The sequence below is a fragment of the Haliotis cracherodii genome, unplaced genomic scaffold, assembly GCF_022045235.1.
Source record: "Haliotis cracherodii isolate W230 unplaced genomic scaffold, xgHalCrac1.p SCAF_17, whole genome shotgun sequence".
In the NCBI taxonomy this organism is placed as follows: domain Eukaryota; kingdom Metazoa; phylum Mollusca; class Gastropoda; order Lepetellida; family Haliotidae; genus Haliotis; species Haliotis cracherodii.
Window position 1 is genome coordinate 6092708 of NW_027266272.1, and position 27872 is coordinate 6120579.

The 27872-nt window shown below is 39.8% G+C and overlaps 1 protein-coding gene across 2 annotated transcripts; it reads left to right on the forward strand.

Annotated features, from left to right (window-relative positions):
• Positions 1–212: 212 nt before the first annotated feature.
• Positions 213–27773, forward strand: LOC139464856 (uncharacterized). 2 transcript variants are annotated; one of them, XM_071246407.1, is made up of 23 exons: positions 213–429; positions 8713–8781; positions 9099–9196; positions 9422–9517; positions 11452–11574; positions 11835–12128; positions 12664–12799; positions 13996–14215; positions 16365–17049; positions 17237–17411; positions 18347–18464; positions 18576–18758; positions 19041–19077; positions 19526–19789; positions 21522–21566; positions 21688–21866; positions 22054–22246; positions 22341–22475; positions 23553–23707; positions 24566–24679; positions 24920–25034; positions 25124–25217; positions 26010–27773. In XM_071246407.1, exons 1-23 carry the CDS (start codon positions 359–361, stop codon positions 26146–26148), a joined length of 3738 nt encoding a protein of 1245 aa, XP_071102508.1. In that variant the 5' UTR covers positions 213–358; the 3' UTR covers positions 26149–27773. The 2 variants fall into 2 exon arrangements, with proteins under 2 accessions (XP_071102508.1, XP_071102509.1); XM_071246408.1 differs by having other exon boundaries at positions 214–429; positions 22356–22475.
• Positions 27774–27872: the final 99 nt, after the last annotated feature.

The window sequence follows — 27872 nt, forward strand, 5'->3', positions numbered from 1 at the left end:
AGCCCCATGGGGAGGAGAACAAAATCCCCCAATCCACCAATGTTATTCCGCCAGCTCATCCCCCAAATTCCCTATTAGCATCCTATCCCCAACCCCACAACCACGAAACCCCTCACATGTGAAAACTGTGTGCCCTGAGACAGCCGCACATTGTGTTCTGACATCGATGCCTGACAGTGTGCAGCACTGAGTAGATGCGCACGCTGATTATGCGACACTGAATATTACTTCCTTGTCTGTCCGGTATAGCCTACCTGTGCACGGGTAGGAGCCTACAGTCGATGTAGACCCTCTGCGCATTATACATCCTGGTACCAAGAACTGAGTTAGCTGGAGCTGGTCCTACTTTGTGTCCAGCATGAAGACAAACTACATCCTTCAGCTGCTGATTCTGGCGGGATTGATCGACCTGAGCATCCAATGGAGCGGGTAAGTAACCATTGGTCATACCAAGGCTTTCAATCATCATTCAAGCACCAGACGTACCTTGAGAAAATCAGAATATAATAACATTTTACCCAAAAACTAAAGTCGTGTTTTGTTAAAAAATAATTTATGTTATTAAAATAGAAATACATTTGAAATAATGTTGGAAGATTATGAGAAAGATAGGCTTAAGTTCAATGGAAATGATTCGGTTCTTGTACATGACACAGCACGCATTGTTAGAAAATCTATTATACGCTTAGTTCTTAACTACCCCACATATTTCAACAGCAACTCTTCGCAGTCCTTGTTTATAGGTCAAATACCCAACGACTACAACCTATTAATGTCCCTTCTCATACCTCTAATGTGCATGTGTTATCGAGTCAAATTTCCTCACAATTCAAGTTAGGCGCCATACTTCAACTAAATATTGATTGCGTATTAAAACGCGAATGATCGTTAGGTGAACATTTGCTCGTTCCTTTTTTATGAAACGTGAAAAATCGTGACTAGCTTGGTTATGAATAAGTGGGGATTATAATTCGTCTATTTTGCTTTTATATATGACGCTTGTCTTGTGACAGTGATATATTCGTATACGATCAGTAACTTGATATCATTGACTGCCTCTGTATGTGGCTGGCAGCTGAATTAACTATTACACATATGACCATATGACGACCCCACGAAATATAGTGTAGATGAGGATTGGATATGTGGATAAGGACTTACTAATTGGTCAGTGTTTGTCTGAACACACATTAGTGACTGTGACAAGGTAGACACAATTTTATGGATAACAGCTTCTTTAATACTGTGAAAAGCGACGTTTCGGTAAGATTCTTATACCGTTGCCAAGCAGGACTGAATGAGGCTTACTTACTTACTTATATTGGAGATTTAACGTGCGCTTTCCGACTGCAAGCGTATGTCGCACACGGTGAATGAGGGACAACGTACAGAATATATATATAGTAGGTGGAGGATTAACGGTAGAGGATTAACAGTCAAAACAATAGCATACATGGGTGGGACTAACAGTCACAACAATAGCATACATGGGTGGGACTAACAGTCACAACAATAGCATACATGGGTGGGACTAACAGTCACAACAATAGCATACATGGGTGGGACTAACAGTCACAACAATAGCATACATGGGTGGGACTAACAGTCACAACAATAGCATACATGGGTGGGACTAACAGTCACAACAATAGCATACATGGGTGGGACTAACAGTCACAACAATAGCATACATGGGTGGGACTAACAGTCACAACAATAGCATACATGGGTGGGATTAACAGTCACAACAATAGCATACATGGGTGGGACTAACAGTCACAACAATAGCATACATGGGTGGGACTAACAGTCACAACAATAGCATACATGGGTGGGACTAACAGTCACAACAATAGCATACATGGGTGGGATTAACAGTAACAACAATAGCATACATGGGTGGGATTAACAGTCACAACAATAGCATACATGGGTGGGACTAACAGTCACAACAATAGCATACATGGGTGGGACTAACAGTCACAACAATAGCATACATGGGTGGGACTAACAGTCACAACAATAGCATACATGGGTGGGACTAACAGTCACAACAATAGCATACATGGGTGGGACTAACAGTCACAACAATAGCATACATGGGTGGGACTAACAGTCACAACAATAGCATACATGGGTGGGATTAACAGTCACAACAATAGCATACATGGGTGGGACTAACAGTCACAACAATAGCATACATGGGTGGGACTAACAGTCACAACAATAGCACACATGGGTGGGACTAACAGTCACAACAATAGCATACATGGGTGGGATTAACAGTAACAACAATAGCATACATGGGTGGGATGAGTAACTATCTGTATTATCATGATATTGTGGATGTATCATATGTTAGTAATATTCGCATTGAATTCTCAGATTAAACTTATAACCAACCAGTTGCAAGTATTAAAACTCACAGTGTGTTTTAGGGAAGAGGAATGAGGAAGTATATTACGGTTTCAATAGAGCTATACATAGAGGATTGTTTTCTCCGCTGTACTTGAACGATCACATTCCTAGCGGAATAATCTCTTACCTCGACATTTGATATGCATTCCTTTTGTCATAATCATTCCAGGGATTATGTTTACACACGCTATTCATTCAATACTAATCATAATGAGTGAGTAAGTAAATGATTGAGAATGATTTTAGATACATTCCCAAAATACCACGCTGGGACACTAGAAGTGTGCTTCACACATTTACGCATGTGGGAAATCGAACCGAAGCCTCCTGCAATACGAGCGAACACTTTAACCACTAGGCTACCCTACCGCCACACAAATTATAATGCACTCTATTGATGTATGTGTGTCATTTTCAGCGTGTCGATAACTATAAAATGTATATGTTGACACTGTGTTGTTTTTTTCAAGATGACGTATTGATACTGCTGTCGAGTGTAGGGTAATGTACTTATAGTAAGACACCGAACCCAATGTCGTGATATATTCCGTGCAGCTGCAATGCTATATGTTTTGTGTGAACAGTTAGTTTCCCAGATTTGCCCAATGGTTTGATCTGTTATGTCACATTATGCGTCTCATAAAACCACTGTGTTGCCGCTCAGTACTTTGTTTAGTCGAATCACAGAATTGTCACAAATTCCGCACGAGTCTGACCGTACAGTGACAAGAAAGGCGATTTTATAACGCTTCCTCGGGTGTGATGCACAGGTGCGTGTGTGTGTGACGCTGATTGTACTCGCCCGTACTGGTACTTGTGTTGGGGGTCGGGGTGGGGTCGTTTTCAGGGCATTACATGGTATATCGTGGTACAAGTAGCCTACAGATAGGTTGATATTGCCCCAGGCTGAGCCAAATAAGTACAAGTGATAATGCACATCGTTAACCATACTTTTAAGTTAACATGTGTGTTGCTTATTGCTCTCTGCGACGTGTTTATAGCAAATGAAGTACATCGTGAAGTGTACATTGTTGCCCTTGTACTTTGGTGTTCCATGCTGTACCAGTAATGTCCTCAGCGGCGCTATTACCCATAAAGGTACATAGTATACTGTAAATTGTTCACTGTATTGTACATTTGTGTCCCCTTCACTGAATGGGATGCATGACCTCAACTGAATGGGATGTATTCCCTGCATTAAATTAGATGTATTACCTCAACTGAATTGGAAGCATTACCTCAACTGAATGGGATGTATTCCCTGCATTAAATTAGATGTATTACCTCAACTGAATGGGAAGCATTACCTCAACTGAATGGGAAGCATTACCTCAACTGAATGGGATGCATGACCTCAACTGCATGGGATGTAGTCCCTGCATTAAATTAGATGTATTACCTCAACTGAATGGGAAGCATTACCTCAACTGAATGGGAAGCATTACCTCAACTGAATGGGAAGCATTACCTCAACTGAATGGGATGCATGACCTCAACTGCATGGGATGTAGTCCCTGCATTAAATTAGATGTATTACCTCAACTGAATGGGAAGCATTACCTCAACTGAATGGGAAGCATTACCTCAACTGAATGGGAAGCATTACCTCAACTGAATGGGAAGCATTACCTCAACTGAATGGGATGCATGACCTCAACTGAATGGGATGTAGTCCCTGCATTAAATTAGATGTATTACCTCAACTGAATGGGAAGCATTACCTCAACTGAATGGGAAGCATTACCTCAACTGAATGGGAAGCATTACCTCAACTGAATGGGATGTAGTCCCTGCATTAAATTAGATGTATTACCTCAACTGAATGGGAAGCATTACCTCAACTGAATGGGAAGCATTACCTCAACTGAATGGGAAGCATTACCTCAACTGAATGGGAAGCATTACCTCAACTGAATGGGATGTAGTCCCTGCATTAAATTAGATGTATTACCTCAACTGAATGGGAAGCATTACCTCAACTGAATGGGAAGCATTACCTCAACTGAATGGGAAGCATTACCTCAACTGAATGGGAAGCATTACCTCAACTGAATGGGAAGCATTACCTCAACTGAATGGGATGCATGACTTCAACTGAATGGGATATATTCCCTGCTTTAAATTAGATGTATTACCTGCAATGAATGGGATGCATTACCTCAACTGAATGGGATGCATTCCCTGCATTAAATGGGATGTATTATCTCAAGCTAATGCGATGTATGTCTATCCACTGGATGTTCCTTTCGCAGTTACCTCTATTGGAGTAAACATTTGAAATTAATGCCTTCTTGAATAACCATCCACTTGTCGTCGAAACTACGACATGGTATGCCAGTGAGCAAGCAATATAAATCGGCATTAGGCCGGACGAGTACAAGAAGCCAAACACACTCACGCTCGTTCATGCACGTCGGAGGGAGGTCGGGTAGCCTTGTGGTTAAAGCGTTCGCTCGTCACGCCGAAGACCCGGGTTCGGTTCCCGACATGGGTACAATGTGTGAAGCCCATTTCTGGTGCCCCCCGCCGTGATATTGTTGGAATATTGCTAAAAGCGGCGTGAAAACCATACTCACTCACTCACTCACTCATGCACGTCAGTATACAAGCTTTTCAGTTGCTAGTATCTGATATTATCTCGTTTCAGGTAGTTACCTATGAACATTGGAGTGAGAAATCATTTTGCTTTCTGTATGATATTAACTTTCTAGCTGTACCTTTACAAATGATTTTAATCTTGTATGAGCCCACATTTATGTCAAACACTTAATTTTAAAGTTCACCAAGGCCGGCGCACCACTTAGATGGTTGCACTATAGATTACTGCACACATATGAATACATTTGTTTTTACTTAAGATTAAAATGTCAGGTCATGATCAGTGCACTTTGTTTTGTCTTGCTAACGAAGGAAATATTTTACATTTGTTGTGAATGTCGCTTTGTTCAGATATGTTTGGAAAGATCTTCTGACTTGGGTAACATGTACAGGCAACGGCTCTTCTTTGTTTAATATTTTGAAATGGATGATCAGGTTGTATTATTTGGAATAAGGGGAATTATCATTACTGATCATGTATCCCATTCTGTTACTTGCTATGTTTTTTCATTTGTACGTGATTACAGTTCAAAACCTCAGCAAAGCTTTTGATAAAGATTGCAATTTAAGGTCTCAGCAAAGCTTTTGATAAAGATTGCAATTTAAGGTCTCAGCAAAGCTTTTGATAAAGATTGCAATTTAAGGTCTCAGCAAAGCTTTTGATAAAGATTGCAATTTAAGGTCTCAGCAAAGCTTTTGATAAAGATTGCAATTTAAGGTCTCAGCAAAGCTTTTGATAAAGATTGCAATTTAAGGTCTCAGCAAAGCTTTTGATAAAGATTGCAATTTAAGGTCTCAGCAAAGCTTTTGATAAAGATTGCAATTTAAGGTCTCAGCAAAGCTTTTGATAAAGATTGCAATTTAAGGTCTCAGCAAAGCTTTTGATAAAGATTGCAATTTAAGGTCTCAGCAAAGCTTTTAAATAAGTATTGTAGACATGTGGAGGGCATGTGACCAAACTGATGTCCGATGCAATTCCCCATTTTGACTTGTACCATATCGTCCCGTGTTCATTCAGGTGAATAGCTGACTTACCTTTGCATGTGTTTGTGACGGGTTCCACCGTTGAAGTAGGACACGTCCACCTTTTTGCGAAACCTGGTATCCTCACTTATTTAAAAGATATTCAAAAACACATGCTCTTGATATAGTCGGAATCGCACAATCGACCCTGCTTTTAGCAGAGACGTTTGTATGATAATGAATATTGAAAGGGTTTTGCCACTTTTATTGATTAAGATTTGATTAAAATGTGGCTTATTGATTTATAGGAAGGTACAGTTTATAAAGTACATCATCAACTGTTTTTCAGAGATAAAATATAAAGTTCCAGAGATCATATGTCAATACCTAATCAATATTTTCGCCCCTTTGTGTTATTTGTTATGGGTGTATTTTTATATTTTCATTTTGACTTAACACTTAACAGCTGTCTCCCAAGATGTGTCGGTAACCTGTTACTTTAAACATAATGTAGACGAATGTAAATTGAATACAAGTGTAACAGTTTAGATATGACCACAAATAATTAAGCCAGCGGGACATTTAGACAGACATAACAGGTTGTACGTTGTGAACGATCATGACGGTTGTAATATTTATACTCTGAAATGCTGCTTTTCACACCAGTCATATTACGAACACTTGCTTTAAAATCAATACATCGCATTATGCGTGTCACAAACTAGATTTGTTGGTGCTTCCTGTTGTAAGGTTGTACGGTACATAACATTTGGGTATATGATCAAGTGATGACTCCGTTTTCGGTCCTGGGGTTTCTCCGGCGAAAAGGTGGGAAATCCTAAGCAACTGAAATTGGTACATCTGCTGGTTGAGAGATCCTCTGTATTCGTACGGTGATCTATGCTATGCTGATCATTGGTGTGACCAGGGTGAAATCCTTGGTCTTGGCGTGATGGGCTCCAATTAATGTGCTGGCGTAGATACGTTGCTTTGGTAAACACAAGACCTACTGCCAACTCAGGATGAGCAAAGCAACCAAACAGAAACCACGGATTTGACAGGGAGAAAGAATTTTTCCCTCGGCAATGGCGAGACAAAAGGTCTTAATACAATTACGTTGAATAGAATAGCACAATATAATATTCAAACGCTGTTACTTTATATACTTTAAATGAAGGATTAAATGTTTTTGGCAGCACACGTGACAACATTAAAACGTGCTGCGATCTTATATGTAATAATAAAATATATATTCATGATAAAAATGGAAATTAACCATATCTTAATATAGGCATAGGTAATAGGAATGCTTTCGACTATGAAAGCCGCATTATTTTATATTGTGGTAAGATGTTATCAGAAAGAAATGCGTTTTTCTCTTCTCTCATTGACGTACTTGATGTTAAAAATATGTTGATTTTGAAATGCAAGACGAAACAGATATGTTATTAGTCTTATTTGGGGCCGAAACAAAATTTACTCACTATCTGAATCAACACACCTGGGAAACTATTATATTACAATTCGCCTCGTATCTATAACTAAGGCATCTTTTGATATATATCTTCTAGTGAATATCTGTCATCATTTAGGTATCTGAATTTGATAAACTGTGTGTAATTGTAAATATGTTATGCCTTGTTTTGGTGTTAACTGCGTGTAATTGAATATATTTTCATTGTAATCTTCGGAATGACATCTGGAGGAAATAAAGAATCTCTCTCTCTCCCTCCCCCCCCCCCCCCCCTCTCTCTCTCTCTCTCTCTCTCTCTCTCTCCTGTACAAAGATATAAATGACATCAGCATGAATTGATGAGTCGAGGGCGAATGAATGCCTAACCTCGATAATGACGTGGCAAAAGGTGCCATTTGAAAGTGTCCAAGTCACACCCCAGGTATGTGCACGATATACTGCCGGAAAGACAACCAGGAGTAAGACTGAGAGATGAAGCGTCCTTAAAATGAAACAAGAGATAACTCTTGGCAACTAACCCTAAATATATAACACAACGGTTCTCCCTGTGATACAGATTTTTTTCATACGACTTTTCAGATGTCTCATTTTTATGTAAACCCACCTGATCAAGTCTACGAATTAAAACTTTCTGAAGTGGACGCTAGAACACTTTAGTGATGATGATGATCTACACCGAAACATCGCTTTAACAATAAGTTGTTTCATCTATGAAACGCCATTCAAACACTCCGTGTTCATTTGACATCCCAAATGTGTTCTCGTCTTTGTCCAGGTGAACACGTCACTTGCCTTGCTTGTGTTTGTGAAGAGTGCCACTGGTGGTGTCGGATACACTCACGGTTTCGCGAACACATGGTATCATGACTATTTGATAGTGATTAACAAACACATATTTATAACATATACGGGAACACAATGGAACAGATTCAAGTATTTCTCATAATTATGGAGAGGGTTTTGTTTATTGATGTGCTTTTAGTAACAAAAATATTATTTCTGTAAACAAAAGTAGCTTTATATACGTACCAGAAAACTGATAAACAATAAACATCTTGTCTTATCTTGTCTTTTGTGAATCTATGCATTCAACTTTCATTATCACAAATATATTACAACTTCGATTATTAAATTATTATTTCCTCGTCAAAATAAGAAAGGTATTTGGTGTTTAGTATACATGAGTATTGAGTGTAACCTTGTTTCTATTGTAACCTTGTAAATATATGACATTCATTATCTATACGTCTTTGTTTCAGAAACTTTTGTTCTCGTACAATCTGTAGTTACAGAAGTGAGCGGCGATGTGTGTATCGGACGTGGCTGGGGTAAGTGCACCCTGTGCATGTGATAACAATCATTCACATAATTTGTAATATGGTGAAAGATAACCTACAAATTACTTCATTATTTATTTCAATAGTTAACTTTGATTACACAATTAAATTATCCCTACACAACATTCGTAGCGTTTGCAGCACCTTGCTCTATTACTGGTTTAAAATATATTTACAGTATCAAAATATTTGCTTTATATATACTTATGACAAAAAAAGTGAAAACTTACCGTACGCGTGCCTGTAGTTCAGCATGTGGTATATATTTTTTGTCATCAATGTGACGGTATTCTGCTTCCTTTGTTCAGCTGCTGCGCATGGAGATGGTACTGGGTGCCAGATTATCGTGTGCAATATTTCTGCTGCACTGGCTGGACAACCTCCTCTTACCAGAACTGTAATCGACGTAAGTCTGGTCCCTGTTTGTAGCACGTTATCACACTTTGCGTAACTTCTCACAGGCGCATAATTCATTGATTGAAGTCAGTGAGGATCATGGCAATTCCAAATGGACTAAAAGAACCTGAGCATGCAACATGCATGCTGTCGTTAACATACGTCTTTTATTGTTGTTTGTATTTCAGTCAGGCCGCAGTGAGGGTAATGTATTGGTTTGGAATTGTATTTCCAGCAATCTGCAACCCTTCCTGTGAGAACGGAGGTACCTGCGTGCGGCCCAACACATGTCGGTGTAATGACGGAGCTGTAGGACTGACGTGCAACACGTGTACGTATCGTTAATGTAATATTGTGACACCCTACTTATAAGAGTACAACCTCTAACAGGAGACACTTAAAATAGTGAAATATTTACTGCAATTGTTTTCATAAGTGAATTGAATACTTACTGAAACTACAGAAGATTCACAGTGATGAAATCAATTATTTTCTAAAGGACAAGGGTTTGCCTGATCTTTTGAACAGACGCCTGTTGCCATGACAGGGACTATTTTACAATCGGAAATGTCACTGTGTGCACAATGCTAAGGCCATATCCTTCAAACAAAACCATATCCGTTATACTGGCAAGGACTAAAGAGAGGAGACTCTCGAATTTTCTTCAGCTACTGCAAACTGAAAATTATTTCATCTTCAAAATCGGTCTCCATGTCATGACATGTTTTTGAAACATGCCTGCTCGCGCGAATATCAAGGACCCACGCAACGTGCAGGCCCTTACTTTGAGATTGCCACAAGTCGCAAGTTGGCACTTTTACTGCATGTCTTACCTGATCTGAAGCTCACAAATCCCAATTTGCATATACTATCCCGGGGATTACTATCCCAGGTATTGCTCGTAGATATCCTGGTACTTCCTGTTCACATTAAACCTTTCTTATGATCATGTCATTCAGCTTACAATAACAGGACTGCAGGTCGCAATAGCCTGAAGCTTATGGAGCTTGTTATCTGAGTTGTTTAGGACTGATTTTGAAGTACATATACCTGTTCTATCCTTGATCTTGTATACAAAATAATCAGGTTGCAGCCTAGTTGTCATCATCCCAGTTATAGCAGGACCTACCTTCAAGTTTAACTGATGACAATTCTGCAGGTTCTGCACTGGAACTTACTGTTTCAAATTTAACGTCCTTTCCTTGGAAATACTATCTCTAGTTTACAATCTAAACTCTGAAGTTTCTGTCATTGATCTGTCCATAACACGTGTGCATGCACTATCATTCTGAAAGTCCTCTACTGGAGTTCCCTTGTAACACCTCCGTGAACTTAGAAGGACGAGCCGTAGTGGTGGCAAAGAATGGTTTCTTTATTAACACAGTAGAACTACAGAAGCGGGCGATCAGTAGTTACAGAGTCGAACACAGGAAGTCACGTTGACACTTGGGCAGCTGAGGGCTGGACTAGCTGGTCAGTTCTCGTCTCTCCTTGTCCCTGGTTTTCCTCTCTACTACTGAGACTGCGCTCCTCCGATGGTTTGCCGGTTCTCACTTGTTAACACAACCTGCCTGCTTTTAAAGGCAGCTGGCCGATTATTCTGCTGAGCTAGTCAGTTCTGATTAACTTGACAGTCGCTATGTCAGCAATTATGTTGTTTACATAAGCACTTGACATTGATATGTCAGCCATCAGTGTTAGGCTGCTTATATAAGTACGTCAGCTGACCAATTATTATTCTGCTGAGTTTGTCAATTATACAGTGCAGTTGCACGACTATTCAGTGCAGTTGTTAGGGCCCACAAAATGTCCATGGCAAATAGTGTTACACCCTATCCCAAGTCTGCAGATCCTGTCCTTTATTTGTCATCACAAGTCGTATATCCTGGATCTAACTAGAAAAAGTCTGAAAGTCCGTTCCTGGAACCTACCACCCCATTGGTACAAAGTGATTTCGGGAAGGGTTAGAGGGTTGCTGGGCTGGATGGAGTTTTGATGGTTCTGGGTCTGTGCCGACCTTCAAATATGATTGCAAATCCGCGTCCCAGATTACCTTTTCTCCCGTGCAAACCCGGTCCAACCAATCACCAGTCTAAAGACAGGTTGAACGACAGAATAGAAGTGTGAGAGAAACTGAATAACAGGAAACTGACCAACTCATAATGACCAAAACCCAATATTTATTCATTTTTATCTTATCCTATCAATGATATTTAATCATATGTCATCTGGTTCTATATTTGGAATTGTTTTGTATAATTTCAGTGGTATGTAACTACGTGCGGCCCTGTTTCCCCGGTATCTGTACCCCGGGCACCAGTGTCAACTGTGACTGTTCATCAGGATTCCAGTCTCCACCAAGCAGTCCGAGTGACTATTGTAGAAAATGTACTGGTTCATTATTTGTACATAGTTCCAATTACGCCCGACCGCCATATTCCTCCCAACCACAAAGTACAACCTTATAAAAGGGCTCTGCAGTCGTTCTCTAAAGGAATCATTCCTTTACCAATACCATTTTCTAGACTTAACTGGACATAATTGATAGAATCCAAATTACAAAGTAAAAACAGTGTGATGACGTATTGATTAACTAGCGAAGGAATGCCCGTGTTCATTGTAAATCTAGCTTCACATTTTTGTTACAGTGGAATCAACCCAGAAGCCAGAGATATATGAGATAGGCGCCAGATTGTCCTTCTGGCAGAGGGGTACCGGGATGCCGACCATGGAGAAGTATTCTTTGTACGTGGACTCAACCATGACCAATGTCTCCGACTCCGTGTGGACAAACAGGGAAAGATTTAACTGGGTGAACGTCACTGCGTCTGCCCACTACATGGCTACAAACCTACCTGAGTCACCTGCCTTCATCAAGAGCTATGGTATCGGAATTGCAAAGGCTGAAGTAGACATTCACCATGAGAAGCTGCCTTTGACGGGTGAGAACGGTTCATGGTATATGCTGATCAAGGAATATCTTAATAAGATCTTAAAAGACATATGAATTACTGTTGTTACAAATAATATCATTTTATTTCGTTTTTGCGGTTTTACTCCTAATTTCACTGTGTCACTAAATATAATTATCACATATTTGGGCATAAACATATGTCATAAGACAGAGGTCAAAAGTTGTTCATTACAATATTAACATATTATATTAAGACTATCAATACACTTTTCCAAAGAGACAACACCTTCATGGTCAATACTATCATTGCGTTACATTCTGAGCGTGTTCATTACGGACGCTTGTAGGGTTGATAACACGGTGTTAAAAACGAGCCATGATTTTCTCTCACGTCCAAAACAATCTTCATCAGCGGAATAAGACATCATTAGAAATAGTATTGTTATTGTATCAGAAACCCGATACTTTTAAAACATATCAAACCAAATTTCCCTGATGTGTTCAATTAATACTGAAGTTAATAACTGTTAAAGATACCTTCTTCCTCACCATCTTTCTTCTAGGGTCAATCCCTGTTGTCAGTCTTGACATAACTCTGCCCTGTACACCGGAAGTGTCTGATCTCAACCCCACCTCCGACACCTACTACTGTGACATTACCAAACAGGACTATGACAGATCTCTGGAAAACGGAGACAGGTAAGCTGTACTCTATTTGTCAACGGTTGGAAGGCCAACATCATCATTGTTAATAGTTTTCCTGAACATTTTCTGACATCGCTAAGAGCGATTGATTATTGTATTACAAGACTCATTCAATCATAATGTGTGTTCACTGTGAGAAGGAAGTATATTATGAAATAGTGGAAATCTATTGTCGACAAGACAGCTGTCAAATTGGATCACATAAAAATGGTATATTCAATGACTTAAATGTGACAATATTATTATACGTGAACATGTCCTGTAATCAGCATACCTTGTTAAGAATGATTAAATCAGTTTTTGTTCTTGACTTCAGAATTCGATAAGATCATCTGATGATAAAATAGTTTTTTAAAGATTAGTTTTGTAATCCTAGTCTATAGCGCAACACACCGTGCAGTTCTGGGTCCTGACTATGTTTTCAAATCAAATAATAATTACCTGAGATAATATCCTCGAAACTAACTCCAGTATATGGAGGCAAGATTCTTTTCACTAAACTTACTAGTCCCTCTGTCCTTGTATACAAAGGAGGCCAGTAGCCAAGGACGCTGCAATTCGCAGTGTGTGCTTGAGTTGGTTCAAAGTCCCCATGCACCCTGCTAATAATCCTTAGTGTCAAAACCTTAATCGTGCTGGTCGCTTCCGATATGCGCCACTTTCAAAGTGATCCTCAAACGTTCAAACTCAGTAAAAAGAAAAAGGTTCCTGCACTTACTTTACTATTATTAAACATATTCGACTTCAGGAAATGCACCTAAGGACATCATCCAAGTATATGCGTGCATATGCGTGGTTCCTTCAAGTATATGCGTGCACATGTGTGGTTCCTTCAAGTATATGTGTGCACATTCTTGGTCCTTGCAAGTCTGTGTATGCAATGTGTAAGCTTAAAACAGTTTTGTACACTGATACCCATTTTGAAGACATTCGGTCATTTAATGAAATGATAACTTTCTTTTTTTTCAAAATGTGAAAGGTGAAATAAAACATTTGATGATTTTCACCATGAAGAATAATGGCCTGCATATCTATAGGAAGAGGTCGTGTATTTATTGACGGAAATAGCATCATGTCAAGTTAGCTGTGTCAACATGATTATTTGATACATTTTGAACATGTTGAGATAAAAAGAATAGCACGTCCACCTTAAAAATCGTTATAAACATATATTCTTTTCTCAACTTCAGACTGGCTTTAACATTCAAGACATGGAGTGGAGGTTACCGAGAACTCCAGGAATTAACTGTAAGCGGCCTGAGAGACAAGGGGAACCAGACTTACACAGGACATATGGTTGAACAGTCAATGGAGTTCCGTTTTGACTTCATCAAACCAACTCACACCTGCCTGAGTCAAGGGTCCTCCTGTACAGATAGACCATTTTCATTGGGCCAAGATGTGACGAAGGTAATAATCATTATTTGTAAAGAGAAATAATGAGAAATAATATCTCACGTTGTCAACTTGTAGCAAAATGCTATTTAAAGTTTATTGTATACATTTGATATCATTTTATGATGTTTGTCATTGAAAAAGCTCAGTGTTAAGTCCAAATACGGTGGAACTAAACGTTAACACAAGCATATGTTCGTTATTCAAAATAAACTAAAGGATACCCTGTTTCATTTGCATTCATATTGCCTGAAACTTGGGTCCAAAAATGTATTCGACATTATTACCCACGTTGTACTACGTAAACAGGCATCATAACAAATTGCTATGAAAAACGCGTGTCTCCATACTTGCAAGGAACGTAATTGGCTTATCTTAGACTGCTGACCTTGTACGTTTGTTTGGTTCATATATCCACATTACAAAGACTTTATGGCTTTATTCATTAAATCCAAATTGTTATTTATACAAATGCATCATAAATTACATTAATTAAATTTCATATAAAATTGGGACCCCCGTGAAGATCCGGGGTAGAATAGGTCTTCAGCAACCCATTGCTTGGTGTAAAAGCGACTATGCTTGTCGTAAGAGGCGATTAACGGGATCGGGTTGCCAGGTCGCCGACTTGGTTGATGCATGTCATCAATTTTCAATTTTCAATTTCGTTATTAACTCAAACCAACTGCCGGTGGTACATGAGCAACATAATAACATGTGTATATACAAAAATACAGAGTGATAAAATGGCAACAGTGGTCTACTTTAGTATAAATTCAGATAGTTTGTTATGATTGTAAGTTATCATATTTGACATCAAATGCTTAAAGGAAATAATATTTGACCAATTTAGATATCTATAGTCAATTAATGTTTTTCTTTGCTGATCAAAATATTGACATCTAAAGAGGTAGTGGAACTCGTCGGCTATGGCAGGGGAGGTGCAAAGCTAACATGTGCGATATTCACGTGCAATGCCCTCCCAGCGGCCAGTCTCAATCGGCAAATTGTTATTTAAGGTACTGAATTTTAAAATTTGAGTAAAGATTTGTGATGATAAGAGGAGATATTGCTCTAGTTTAAAATAAGTTTTGTAAATTCTATAATTGGAAGCTTTGGATTTTGTAGTTAAATGGGTATTCCATTTTAGAATAAATTGATCTTTTTAAATGTTTTCAATTCTTAAAACTAACCAGCCGTGACTTACAGAATCCGGTTGATTACAAACTACAGGAAGACCACTCCTGTTTGATAAGCTATTATTGAACTCCATCTAATTGTTTGTATTGTTATTGGCATTATTTATAGAATTTATGTATTTCAATATTAGAGTTGAAAATTTTATAACATTCGGTTATTTGTGCCAAAACGAAATCATTCTCTTATATATGATTATACTTATTGGAAATCTCCCAAATTCACAATCCGGTGTTGAGTTTCTAAGATTAAAGGCAAGTTTAATTAATTTCAAATGTATGAATGGTTCTTTTTATCCCAAGGTTTCACAACCATAGGTTAAAATAGGCAAGATTAGTACACCAAAGGCTTTGAGAAGACAATCAACATGTAAATGTAAATTCCGTGCTCTTTTGGATAATCTCTATCGGCGAGATTTGTAATTGCACAAACAAAACGTATCCTTATTGCGTGGATCGATGCTGATGATGTCAATCACTGGATTGTCTGACCCAGATTCGGTTATTTACAGACCGCCGTTATATAGCTTGAATATTGCTGAGTTTGGCGTTAAACAAGAAGCAAGCAGAACATATAAAATTGGATGTTCTAGGTTCAAACAGAATATAATCGCTTTTGAAAATTCATGTATCGAAAGTGAAAATCGACGAATTCTGAACGACTGTAAATTGTTTGGTTGAATAGTTGTATAGATGAGGTGATGCGAGAAGATACAACTATGAAGGGTCTCGGACAGCCAAATGTAGACATTCTACAACGTTCGCTTTGTTTCCTTAATAAAGCAATTATATTCTAATGTAAAATATAGTAAAGGTACATTACCAATACAGGTATGTCCTTGGAAATAATTTTCTCTGTACATTGCTACATTTCTGCACAGTTAAATATTATTACACTTGGAACCTAGACTGGATATGCAACGGGAAGCTCATTTAATGTTTTATAATGTTATATATTTCATTCTCAGAGTCCATTAAGTCTCCGATGGTCCGACTGGGCTGATGTTCTTTCTGGCATGCACCGCTACGCCTGGGAAGTGTTCAAACTACAGGTGGACGGGAATCAGGTGCTGAAGGAGTTTAAACCCTTGAATCCCATACATGGACCTATTGAAGTCAATCAGTCATCATCAGCCTCCAACTCCTTCCAGGCCACCTACACACCTTTACAGCCTGGAGTTTACTCCTTCATCCTAGAGGCCTCCGACAAGGCCAATAACTCTCTCTTTGTCAGGAGAATCGCCATATACGACCCTGTTTCTAATGTTACCATAGATACTAGAGCAGATAACCGTCTGTACATATCATCTGCTGATGCTAATGGGGGATACAACTGGCAAGATGATCCTTCTCGGGATATCAAGGTCACATGGACCAACCACTTTGTGAACCTGATGCATGAGGAGGGCAAGTGGTTGAACCAAGTCCTCGCCTACCCCCCACAGCTCGAACGTTTCTTGAAGAGGATCCCTAGAGACTCCGGACAGGATGACCACGAAGGAAACAGGACAGTAGACGCAGTACCAAACAAGAGAGGTGTTATCAAGTTTGAGATTGTTTATAAGAAGGACAGCAAAGCCGGTGTGAATCAGTCGGAACCAACCACAGGCTGGGTGGATGTCGGACTCAGTGAAACATACACCATACCTGCAGGTAACTTATTCGCCTCAGCATTGTTATTATTGTAACAAAACATCTGCAGGACAAGGTGTGCTTCAACATAACATTAAACGGGACAAATAACACATATGGTATCTCAACAAATAACTGCATTCACATCACGTAAATATCTTTTGGTTCTGAAATAATGAATAAATACATGTATGATTCATATGTTCAGACGCAACTCATTTGTCGAACCACGACACAGTCACAGTTTGGGTGAGAGCTACAGATGTCCTAGGTAACACCCGGATAGATTCCACCAGGGTTAACTTTGATGATACACCACCTGAAGTCGAGCAGCCTGTGTTCCGGAGGAACTTCCAGACCAACAAGGTTCCATTTAGTTCGACGTGAGTTGTTGCATACATACTCATTTGGTATCTGTCCATTTTAACACATTTTGTGTTGTTTGTTAGTTCACCAGCAGGGCATATTGTTCGTCGCCTGTTTTGTGTCCGTTCTTCTGTTAAGCTGCGACTAATGATGATCTTACGGAATCTTCCTCTCAAACGCGGGGTGGTCTCGGAATCGAAACCATTTGTTGATGTGAAGTTACTCACATTGATTAGATTTCTTTTCATTCCGGGGGGAGATAGTTTATACATATTCATACTTATAAAGTCTTAAAACGTTTAGAACCACTATGTGACTTCAAATTCTCATTGGCATTGGATTAACTTATTCAGTTATCGTTAAATATTCTACAATTCTCTGGGCATCTGCATCCTTCTCCCAGAGGTGATAGTTTGGTGGGATATACTTACAGTTAACAAAGAGATTTGGTTCAAAAACATTGTTTGGGCGATCAACTGCACATAACGTTTGCTATTGTGGGGTAATTCGAATATGAAAAACCCTTCATCATACAAAATACTTTATTTTACTGTTTTTTGCCTTAACAATGAAATACGATTACAATCATATGATACCATGTCTTTTTTGTATTTTTTTTCAAAAGGTCGTTAGGGCGGTCGGGTAGCGTTCGTCACGCCGAAGACCCGGGTTCGAATCCCGACATGGGTAGAATGTGTGAAGCCCATTTCTGGTGTCCCCCGCCGTGATATTGCTGGAATATTGTTAAAAGCGGCGTAAAACCTAACTCACTCACTCACTTATTCAAAAGGTCGTTACGGCTGCAAGAAACGATGCCGTTATTTTGCTTAATCATTTCATATTACATTCAGCTCACATTGACCGTTCCTGCTGAACAATCTTCATCTTTCTGTTTGTCTTATGGCTTTATTCTAAACAAATAATCAACAATGTCTACATCCTTTTATTGCAGTGTTGAAGTAAATGTTCGGGACATGCAGAGTGGTCTGAAACGTGTGAACCTTTTCGTCAGGAAAGTGAGCAACAATCTAATGATTGTTAATGAAACTTTGCCTCTCAGAACCATTGATGTAAGTACATATATTGTAGTGAACCGTTGGACACTTACTGTTCCTCATAACAAAACTGGCTCACATTTCATTTCCACCCGCTATATCCATTTAACACAACTTTCTCCACAGGCGTGTGACACAGGCTTTACAACGTGTTACTGTACCACCGTCAATCGGGTCTGCTTCAACAAGAAGCAGTTTCTGCCCATCAGCAACTGCTGGTTAAAACACCCAATGTTGGAGGGACAGACGGTGACAATGGACATGGATTTCGTGAACATGGCGGGAATCCATACAACAAAGAGCTTCACTGTGAGTGTGGTTAATTTAAGTTTTAGATGCTGGACAAATGATAATGATACAATTGGTTCTATTCTGTGATGTAAAAAAAGGATTTTAAGATTATGAAAACCAATACGATGTCCATGTTCAGGCAAACCAATACGATGTCCATGTTCAGGCATACAATACAATTAGAAATGAAATAAATATTTAAAAACAATATCATAGTATGTATATATGTTGTTTCATAGAGTGTTAATTTGATCCAATATTTGCTCTGTTCAATTAATGTGACATTTATCTTTATTACAGGTGGATAAACTAGATACACTGACTGGAACACAAGGATGTAAGTAGGATGTTAATGTGATTGCGATTTAAGGTCAACATTTTGTTTCCAAGTTAAATACAAAGGACGATGATTTACTGTGAATAACAGTACCATGTCAGCGCGCTTTTGAAAAACTCAGGCTACATAGCGACAAAAATTATGTCGGTTGCAATTCCCTATTTTGACTTGTTTCTGTGTTTGTTCAGTTCAACTCCAGGCTTTCCTTTTCATGTTTGTGTGACGGATACCACTGGTAGGACAGGATACGCTCACCCTATTGCAAAAACCTGTTGTCATTATTATTTAATAGCGTTTCAAACACGTGCTTATGGAATAGTGGGAATCGTAGAATGGACTCCGTTACTATTTGAAAGCATATGACTCAGTATTATTGCAATGTCTTGGACTCGTGATGGTTCCAGTATTTATGACATATCTAGGTTTCCTCTTTTTTTATTCATCTCAGCGCTAGCACCTGTAGACGTGACTGTCACAAAGAAAGAAACGAACTTAGTGACTGTGACGTGGAAACACACCCTCAGCTGCTACAATCGGACAGAGATGTGGATCAGCTACGAGGTGAATGGACAGCCGATGATGGCCCTACTGCACAAGACAGCGACCTCCCACACTCTGGTCGGCCTCCAGCCGGACACAACCTACACCATCGTGGTCATCTCCCAGTATGGGGAGTTCAAGAGCAGGGCTGTCCCGGTGACCGTCACAACAGGTAACTGTTTTAGTGTTTGTGAAGCTTTTGCGTTTATAGTAAACCGAGTGTTTCCCCGTTCTACATGATCTGATATGTATATTTATGACACGCGAATGAATATCTGGCTCGTTTTGTAATATAATACCTTTTAGTATTAATATAGCATTCACTTAATACAAGGTGGCATATTGTCATTGTAACATGCATGTATATTTACAGATCGCCGTCATGTAGCTGGAATATTGCTGAGTGCGGCAGACAAACAAAGCAAACAAAACATCAACATACAAGTAGTTATTGATTTATCAGATTTAGTTTGTTCCATTTACATTGGTGAGAAACGTCTTATATGTACATTGAATTAAAGAGACGCGTTTCTGAAGAAAAGCTGATGAGCATTGTGGTATTCTTATGCCATTTCTTACGTTGCTGAGTGTGGACCGATTCTTGGCAAGTTGTGTGATTGGTTGTACCAGATTCGGCTGTACAGGCTATATTTTCGTTGGCCGTCCAGATGACAATGTTGCAGGAATGACTTCATTTTGAACATAAGAAGCAATATGTAAAGAATAACATTAACAATTCCAAGAATTTCTTATCTGTTATTTAATGAATTAATTGAATTGAGTTGTAGGGAATATGTTTAATATCATATTAATCTTTATGACTCATGTGTACAGTTTGGAGAATTATTTAGTTTGTTCCATTTACATTGGTGAGAAACGTCTTATATGTACATTGAATTAAAGAGACGCGTTTCTGAAGAAAAGCTGATGAGCATTGTGGTATTCTTATGCCATTTCTTACGTTGCTGAGTGTGGACCGATTCTTGGCAAGTTGTGTGATTGGTTGTACCAGATTCGGCTGTACAGGCTATATTTTCGTTGGCCGTCCAGATGACAATGTTGCAGGAATGACTTCATTTTGAACATAAGAAGCAATATGTAAAGAATAACATTAACAATTCCAAGAATTTCTTATCTGTTATTTAATGAATTAATTGAATTGAGTTGTAGGGAATATGTTTAATATCATATTAATCTTTATGACTCATGTGTACAGTTTGGAGAATTATTTGCTGGTGAACATACAGCTGTACAGGATGACGTTATACGTGATGCAAGATTGTAGAAATGATTTCCCTTAAGTTATTACCGAGGATATTCTCACAAAAGGTGAAATATTAAATAGCATTCGTCATCTAAAATGTTACAAATCTCGTGGAATGGATGACACATTTTCTGAATTGTTTACTAAATCGGTTGATCGTCTTGTCTGATATATTGAATTATTACCTTATATGATTTTGATAATGGATACTTCCCGGATACATTGTCTATTGGTATTGCGTGCTTCCAATGATGTCAACAACTACAGGGGGATAACTCTGTATATTTAGTAAAATGTTTACGTATTATTAATAAGTGACCTGTGCGTTTGCCAATGCTATAGGTTCTCTGAATCTCAAGCTGAATTTAGGGAAGGCGAGAACGAGCCAAGGGTGTAATGTCGGATCATGATATTTAAGAATGCAAATTCGTTGTGCGGAAAGATTGTATATTGAATCATGAATCAATTAGCATCAGAAATCCATAGCAGTTGCAAACGGCATTCAGTTATAGCCAGATGTTAAACCTTTTATTGACATTGTGTTCAAATCAATGTATTGGAGCGTTGATAGAGTCAAAACTAAAATTATTTACTCATTGATTCACATGTACACAACTTCAGTTGTTGGCATCTCTTGCAGTATCTGACGGACTTTCCGGTGGAACAGTAGCTGGTATTGTGATAGGTGAGTGTACTTAAGTCAGATCTTTTCATAAGCAAAAGTCACTCTTTCACTTGAATTTTAATCATCTCAATAAATAGTGTCACACACAATGTTGTTGTTTTTCTTCTTTTTTTTTATCCAGGAGTGTTACTCCTGCTGATAGTGATAATCGTTATCCTGGGCCTTGTCCTGTTCAAACTCGGGCTTCTCGGTGGTCTCCTTCAAAGGCACAAGACGTACAGGGAGAGACCACATGTAGAGACTTCAACTGGTACCACAGCTCTCAAACAAAGAAATCGCACCAGCAGATGGGCATATGATGTAAGATGTAACTTTTTACACTGTCTGATGTGTCTATATGGTAAGAAATAAATCGTCTCTCTCTAAAACAACACTAGCTACTGGGTTTGTGAGGAATCGAAAGGATTTACAAATAAAACAGCTACCCCACCAGTTGACATTTTAGAAGCTTACTGTAGCTGCGCTTAACCCTCCTTATCTGCCACAGAACACGACATACACCAAGGACGACGACATCTACATCTACGGCAGCATGGACCTAGGGGAGCCCTGGTACGTTCCCCCAGAGGACATCAGCCTGACAGAGGTTATCGCTACCGGCAAGTTTGCCAAGATCTACAAGGCCAAGTGGATTGAGACACCTAAGAACGTCAAGGAAGTGGCTGCTAAGGTTCTGAAAGGTAAAATGAACTTTTTGATTTGAACAAAATTTAATCAAAATGGGCTGACGTTGGATCATAGTATTGGAGTACTGGTATCAAATTCAATATGTAGATCATTGTTTTACAGCGCGGGAGAGTGAGGACGACATTCTTCTGATGTTGGCTAAGATAAACTTTGCCGCTACACAGGTCGGCGAGCACCGCAACGTATTAGGCTTCCTCGGGGCCGTCATGGAGAACGATGCTCGTGAGTTCGTGCTTTAAATTTGTTGAAGAACATTAATTCAGTTTTACAATGGCAACAAATGCTTACTTTTTTATGCAAATTGTGTGAGTGGTGGGTGTTACAAGTCATCGTGCTTACTGCCCATTTCGCCACTGCATAGTGTCGTCACTGATCAAGATTATTGCTGAACAGTTTTTGATCTGACATTTGTTTGTACATTACTGTTATAAATTGACAAACAAACACTTTTTATGAAAATTGTGTGAGTAATGGCTGCTACAGATAATGCAGGTCGTGCATAAACTACTTTCTTTATCTTGTACATTTTTCTTTCTGAGATTGTTAACATTCAAATTATGTAATGATATACGTAATTTACACAAAGATCTTCTCAAAGTTCTATCCTGAAGTACAGATACATATTTTTCAGGAACAAGTAAAGATTTTATATTCGTATAATGGCATAACCTTGAGAATGATATTTGACAGTGCCAATCTTGTGAAAATATATCAACTAATCTTTCCTTAAGCATGAAGATAAATAGTTTATCATTTCCAACATCTTGAGATATCCATGCAAGAGAAAAAACAGACATACAAAGAATATTTTTGATATCAGACACCCATAAACAATATTTACCCTTTTCATCCAAGGCTTTTAACATATTATAACAATAAAGAGGAAAACTATTTGAATTCATACCAAGTAGCTTTATCCAATATTTAACTGCCCGTAGCTGGGATGAAACAAAAAGACTGGTACGACCAGTTTCTCCTAGAATGGCTTTGTTAGAGGCATATTAACCGACACCTAAAAAACGTTTAAAGTACATGGCATGAATTTTTTCTATGGTTATCATTATAATGACATCCCCATATTTCTGAACCATACAGCAGAAATGGTGCTATTTTTCTGTCAAAAATGTCCGAAACAACTCGGAAAGATATAAATTTGTTTTCTTTAAAAACTACTTATTCTTCACCGTTGACGTCTTAAAATCGATTCCACGAGAACATATGTGCCAACTTCCTGTTTGATGGCGCTTTCTACGGTGTCTGTCAGTATAACATGTTTCTGTATGTCTGTTTTGTGTCAAGTGGGTCCCGTCATGGTGCTGGAGTACTGCGAGACTGGCCAGCTGGACAAGTGGCTGACCAAGCAGAGATCAAACATCAACGAGGACACCCTTGACAGGATACAGAACTTCGCCCTGGAGATTGCACGTGGGATGGAGTATCTGGCGTCCAAAGGGGTAAGTGTCATACGAATTCATACGAAGAACAACACTTGGATTTCAACACCCGACCAGCGGGTCCTTGCATAGCGAATGGCGTCAAGAAAGCACTGGTTCGTGATCCCTTTCTCACTATTGTTACATACCATGTGCTTAGGCGAGGACCGGTTTACAAAGTGTGTAGGGCTGAATGAGAACATTCGGATACTTCTTGAAACAGCTCGGTCAGTTTATCCATCTTTATACTTCTGGGGGGCACGGGTGGCCCAGTCGTCTCAGGTGCCGCGATTCCGTGTGCAGAGTTGCGTCCCTTGGGCAAGCCAGAAACCTATGATTTTGGTTCGAATCCCGGTTCGCCCCGATTATGTTTCTAGGTTTGTCAGCACCATACCCGTGCTCGTGGGTTTCACCGAAGTGGTAAACGTCTGAGACCTGCATCACTTTACTCCCACATTAAGCTGACACGCCGTGATTTAACTGGAATACTGTTAAAAGCGGCGTTAAACCCAACTCACTCACTCACTCTTTATATTTCTTAAAATAGCAAGGCCAGTTTATCCATCTTCATACTTCGTGAAATGGCAATGTCAGCGTATCCATCTTCTGGCGAGGTCTGGCTGTCTCAAGTTAACTTGCTATGGACGGTGTATCTAACTTGATCCCTAGTACATGGTTGTGGTTAGTGTGTTCTTGATAAAAAAAGCATGTCCGTGGGCATATACATCTTGATCGCAGAGAGGTCAGTGCATGAATGTTGACCATTCATGCTTGAAAAAGGTTAGTTTTCAATCTACAAAGCAGGGTGAAATTGTGGCATAGAGCGTCATCTTACATGCCATATTGAAGTCAGCATGTGAATCATGTGCATTGTTTCAGATCGTTCACCGCAAACTAGCTGCACGTAACTGTTTGTTGACATTCCTGCTGGAGATCAAGGTTGCAGGATGTGGTCCAAGCAAGCTGGATGAGTCTGCTGACGACAACAAAGGGGTAAGGGCACAGCAACTGTATGTCTATGTGTCAGTGTCAGTGTCGTATCAACGCAATTATGAGGCAAAAGTGTATATTTACTCTCCAGGATGTCCATCAATTCAACACAAACATCGGACACTTATTTTAGACGATGTTTAGGGTACAACACCCGATCAAGCATGTTCCCGATTTACATCCTTCTTTGTCCATTACCCGAAATCTAATGCATTGCAATGATGCTGCTTGTTTCTGATGTAGGATCGTATCCCCATCAAATGGACAGCCCCCGAGTGTCTGAGGTCCCTCAAGGACGCTAACGAGAAGAGTGACGCATGGTCCTATGGTGTGACAATGTGGGAGATCTTCAGCATGGGTAGGTGTGTCAGTGACTTTAGTGGAGTTTCTAACATAGGACTGAGGAAAGGTAGCAATAGATTTGAAATGATGCCATTTACTGTCCAGGTGGAAACCCTTACGCTGACATCAGAGGTCGTGATATTCCTACAAAGGTCAAAGGTGGATACAGAATGTCAAGGCCAGAGTATGCAGAGGATATGTAAGTAACATTTATCCATCAATATACATATGATATGTTCCAACATTAGTTTTGGTTGTTGTTGTTTTTCCTTGTTGATACACATACCGTTACGTACACTATATGACTAATGTATGGTCAATTTCTTATAATATGTGTTCTCGCAGTGCAAGGCAAATATACAACATTAAGGCATAACTCTATAGACACATCGTGGATGGTTAGGAAGTCAAGTGATCCGGGGTTTGTTTCACACGCTGAAGACCAATGTTTCATTTCACAAACTAATACGTGAAATGTTATATTGGTAGCCCCGTGGCTACATTGGTGGATTATTGCAATATACCCCAATTCACTCATACCTGCCAAAAGATGTTGGGTGTCCTGGTCTTGATCGTCCTTATGGGTCATGGTCTTGATGATATTGGTGATTGCATGATGATTGCCGTGTAGCATTCCTGATGGTGGCATGGTCCTAACGGCTTCTTCATGATGACGTTCCCGGTGTCAATGTGGCGGCATGATCCTGACGGTGTCATGCTCCTGGTGTAGCCATAGTTCTGACGGTGTCACGGTTTTGGTGATGACACCATCATAGTGTTGTCGTGATCCGAATGGCGGCATGGCCCTAACTGCATTCTCATGACAGTGCCGTGGTCATGGCAGTGTCATGGTCCCGGAAGGTGTCATGCTCCGTATCATGCCTCTAGTGAACGCGAATGTTCAGCATATTACTTGTTATGAATTAAGTTCATTTGATAAATAGAGAAACACAAACAAGTTTTTAGTACAACTCTCTCTGTCTGTTTTCAGTCACTACCGGATGATGCAGGACTGCTGGTCCGAGTCCCCGGCGAACCGTCCCACATTCAGGAACGTGGTGGACAACCTTGAGACATCGTTCGGTCTGCGACCCGACGGCAGCGACCAGAACTACTACTACCAACGCTAAAGTGGCATTGGAGGATCCTTCCTTGTCTATATCCCAGTCTGTATCCCTGTAGTATCTGGTGCATTACGTGTTCGTGCATAGTGCACACTGTATATACAAGTTGTACTTGATTTCATTCCCATCAACCGGTTATACTGACGCCAATATAATGCACATTGATATTGTTGTTACTCTCATATCTTAGGTTATGTCATGCAGAGTCTAACTGAATACGAGACTGTGTAGTAGAGATAATGGCTTGCTTTCCTTTCCTTTAACCTCCAGCTATCGTTATAAATTGAGCTTCTTCAAGTAACGGCTTTTTCTAATTGGTGAGTGAGTGAGTGAGTACGCCGCTTTTAGCAATTTTCCAGCAACATTCCGGCGGGGGACACCACAAATGGGCATCTAACAATGTACCCATGTCGGGAATCGAACCCGGGTCTCCGGCGTGAGGAGCGAACGCTTTAACCATTAGGCTACCCGGGCGACCCTTTTGTAAAATAAAATCGACACACATAGTTGACAATATTTTGGTTAGTTGGCATTGGTTAATAGTGTAGAAGGATGGTCACTTAGCTTTAGTGGAGGTGTCGCCTTGGGATTATCAAGGTATTTCTATTAGTGGCGGAGCAGCATTTGTGATATTAAAGCGGAAGATTTATGGTCACATGGTTGGGTATATCTGGGGGTAAAGATAAGGTAGCATGGAGGTCTGAGGTGTTGGCTGGGTCAGTGTGATCATTTAGGTTCAGTGTTCCTCGGAGTAAAGATCTTATTTCTGATATTGTCACTGTTGGGCTAGCACTGGAGAAATTTACTGTGTTGGTATGTTAGTTGTTCAGGGTCTTTTTGGTGAGCAGCTCGTGATCAAGAAACGGCCTTAGGTCTTTTTCGATAGGGTAACATGTCACTTGGGAGTTATCCTCACGGGCGGCAAGAGTAAGGAAAATAAAAACATATATGCGTCTGTGTGCCCGATGTTCGGTATGTGGCGTGTGCGGCCGCATATGTTCTGTCTGCGAGAGCAGTTGCGTTGTACTGTATTGGAGGAGTGAGTGACTGAGTTGGGTTTAACGCCGCTTTTAACAGTATTCCAGTTTAATCACGGCGTGTCACCTTAATGTGGGAGGAAAGCCCGGAGTGATGCAGGTGACAGACGTTGACCACTTCGGTGAAACCCACGAGCACGGGTATGGTGCTGACAAACATAGAAACATAATCGGGGCGAACCGTGATTCGAAACAACCATAGGTCTCTGGCGTACCCTAGGGACGCAACTCTGCACAGCGAATCGCAGCGCCTTAGACGACTGGGCCACCCGTGCCCCCCGGTATTGGAGGAAAGGTGCGTGGTTCAACATGTGAGAGTGATCTCACTAGCTGCTCTGTATGCGAGTGTTTGCTTAAGCACATTTCTCACACAAACTAGAGTGGACGTGAGCTCAAATGTGTGTGAACACCTGGAACTGTACAGTATTTCAGAACGCTGATGGATAGGTAGAGAAACCGCTTCATCGCCTAATTTTCTTTGTACGAATTGTTATTTCCTTATTTAGCTTAGCACGTTTACTACAATATTACCTGTGTTTACATATTCAATACCGATTACTTTGTAAATTGTAATGTTTCATTTTTTCTAATAAAGGGCACAAAAATTATGTATGTCTTTGCGTTGTCATTGCCACAACTTGGAATGTGTGCGACACAATGCGTTGGGTCAGTATCAGAGGTAATCTCACCTAG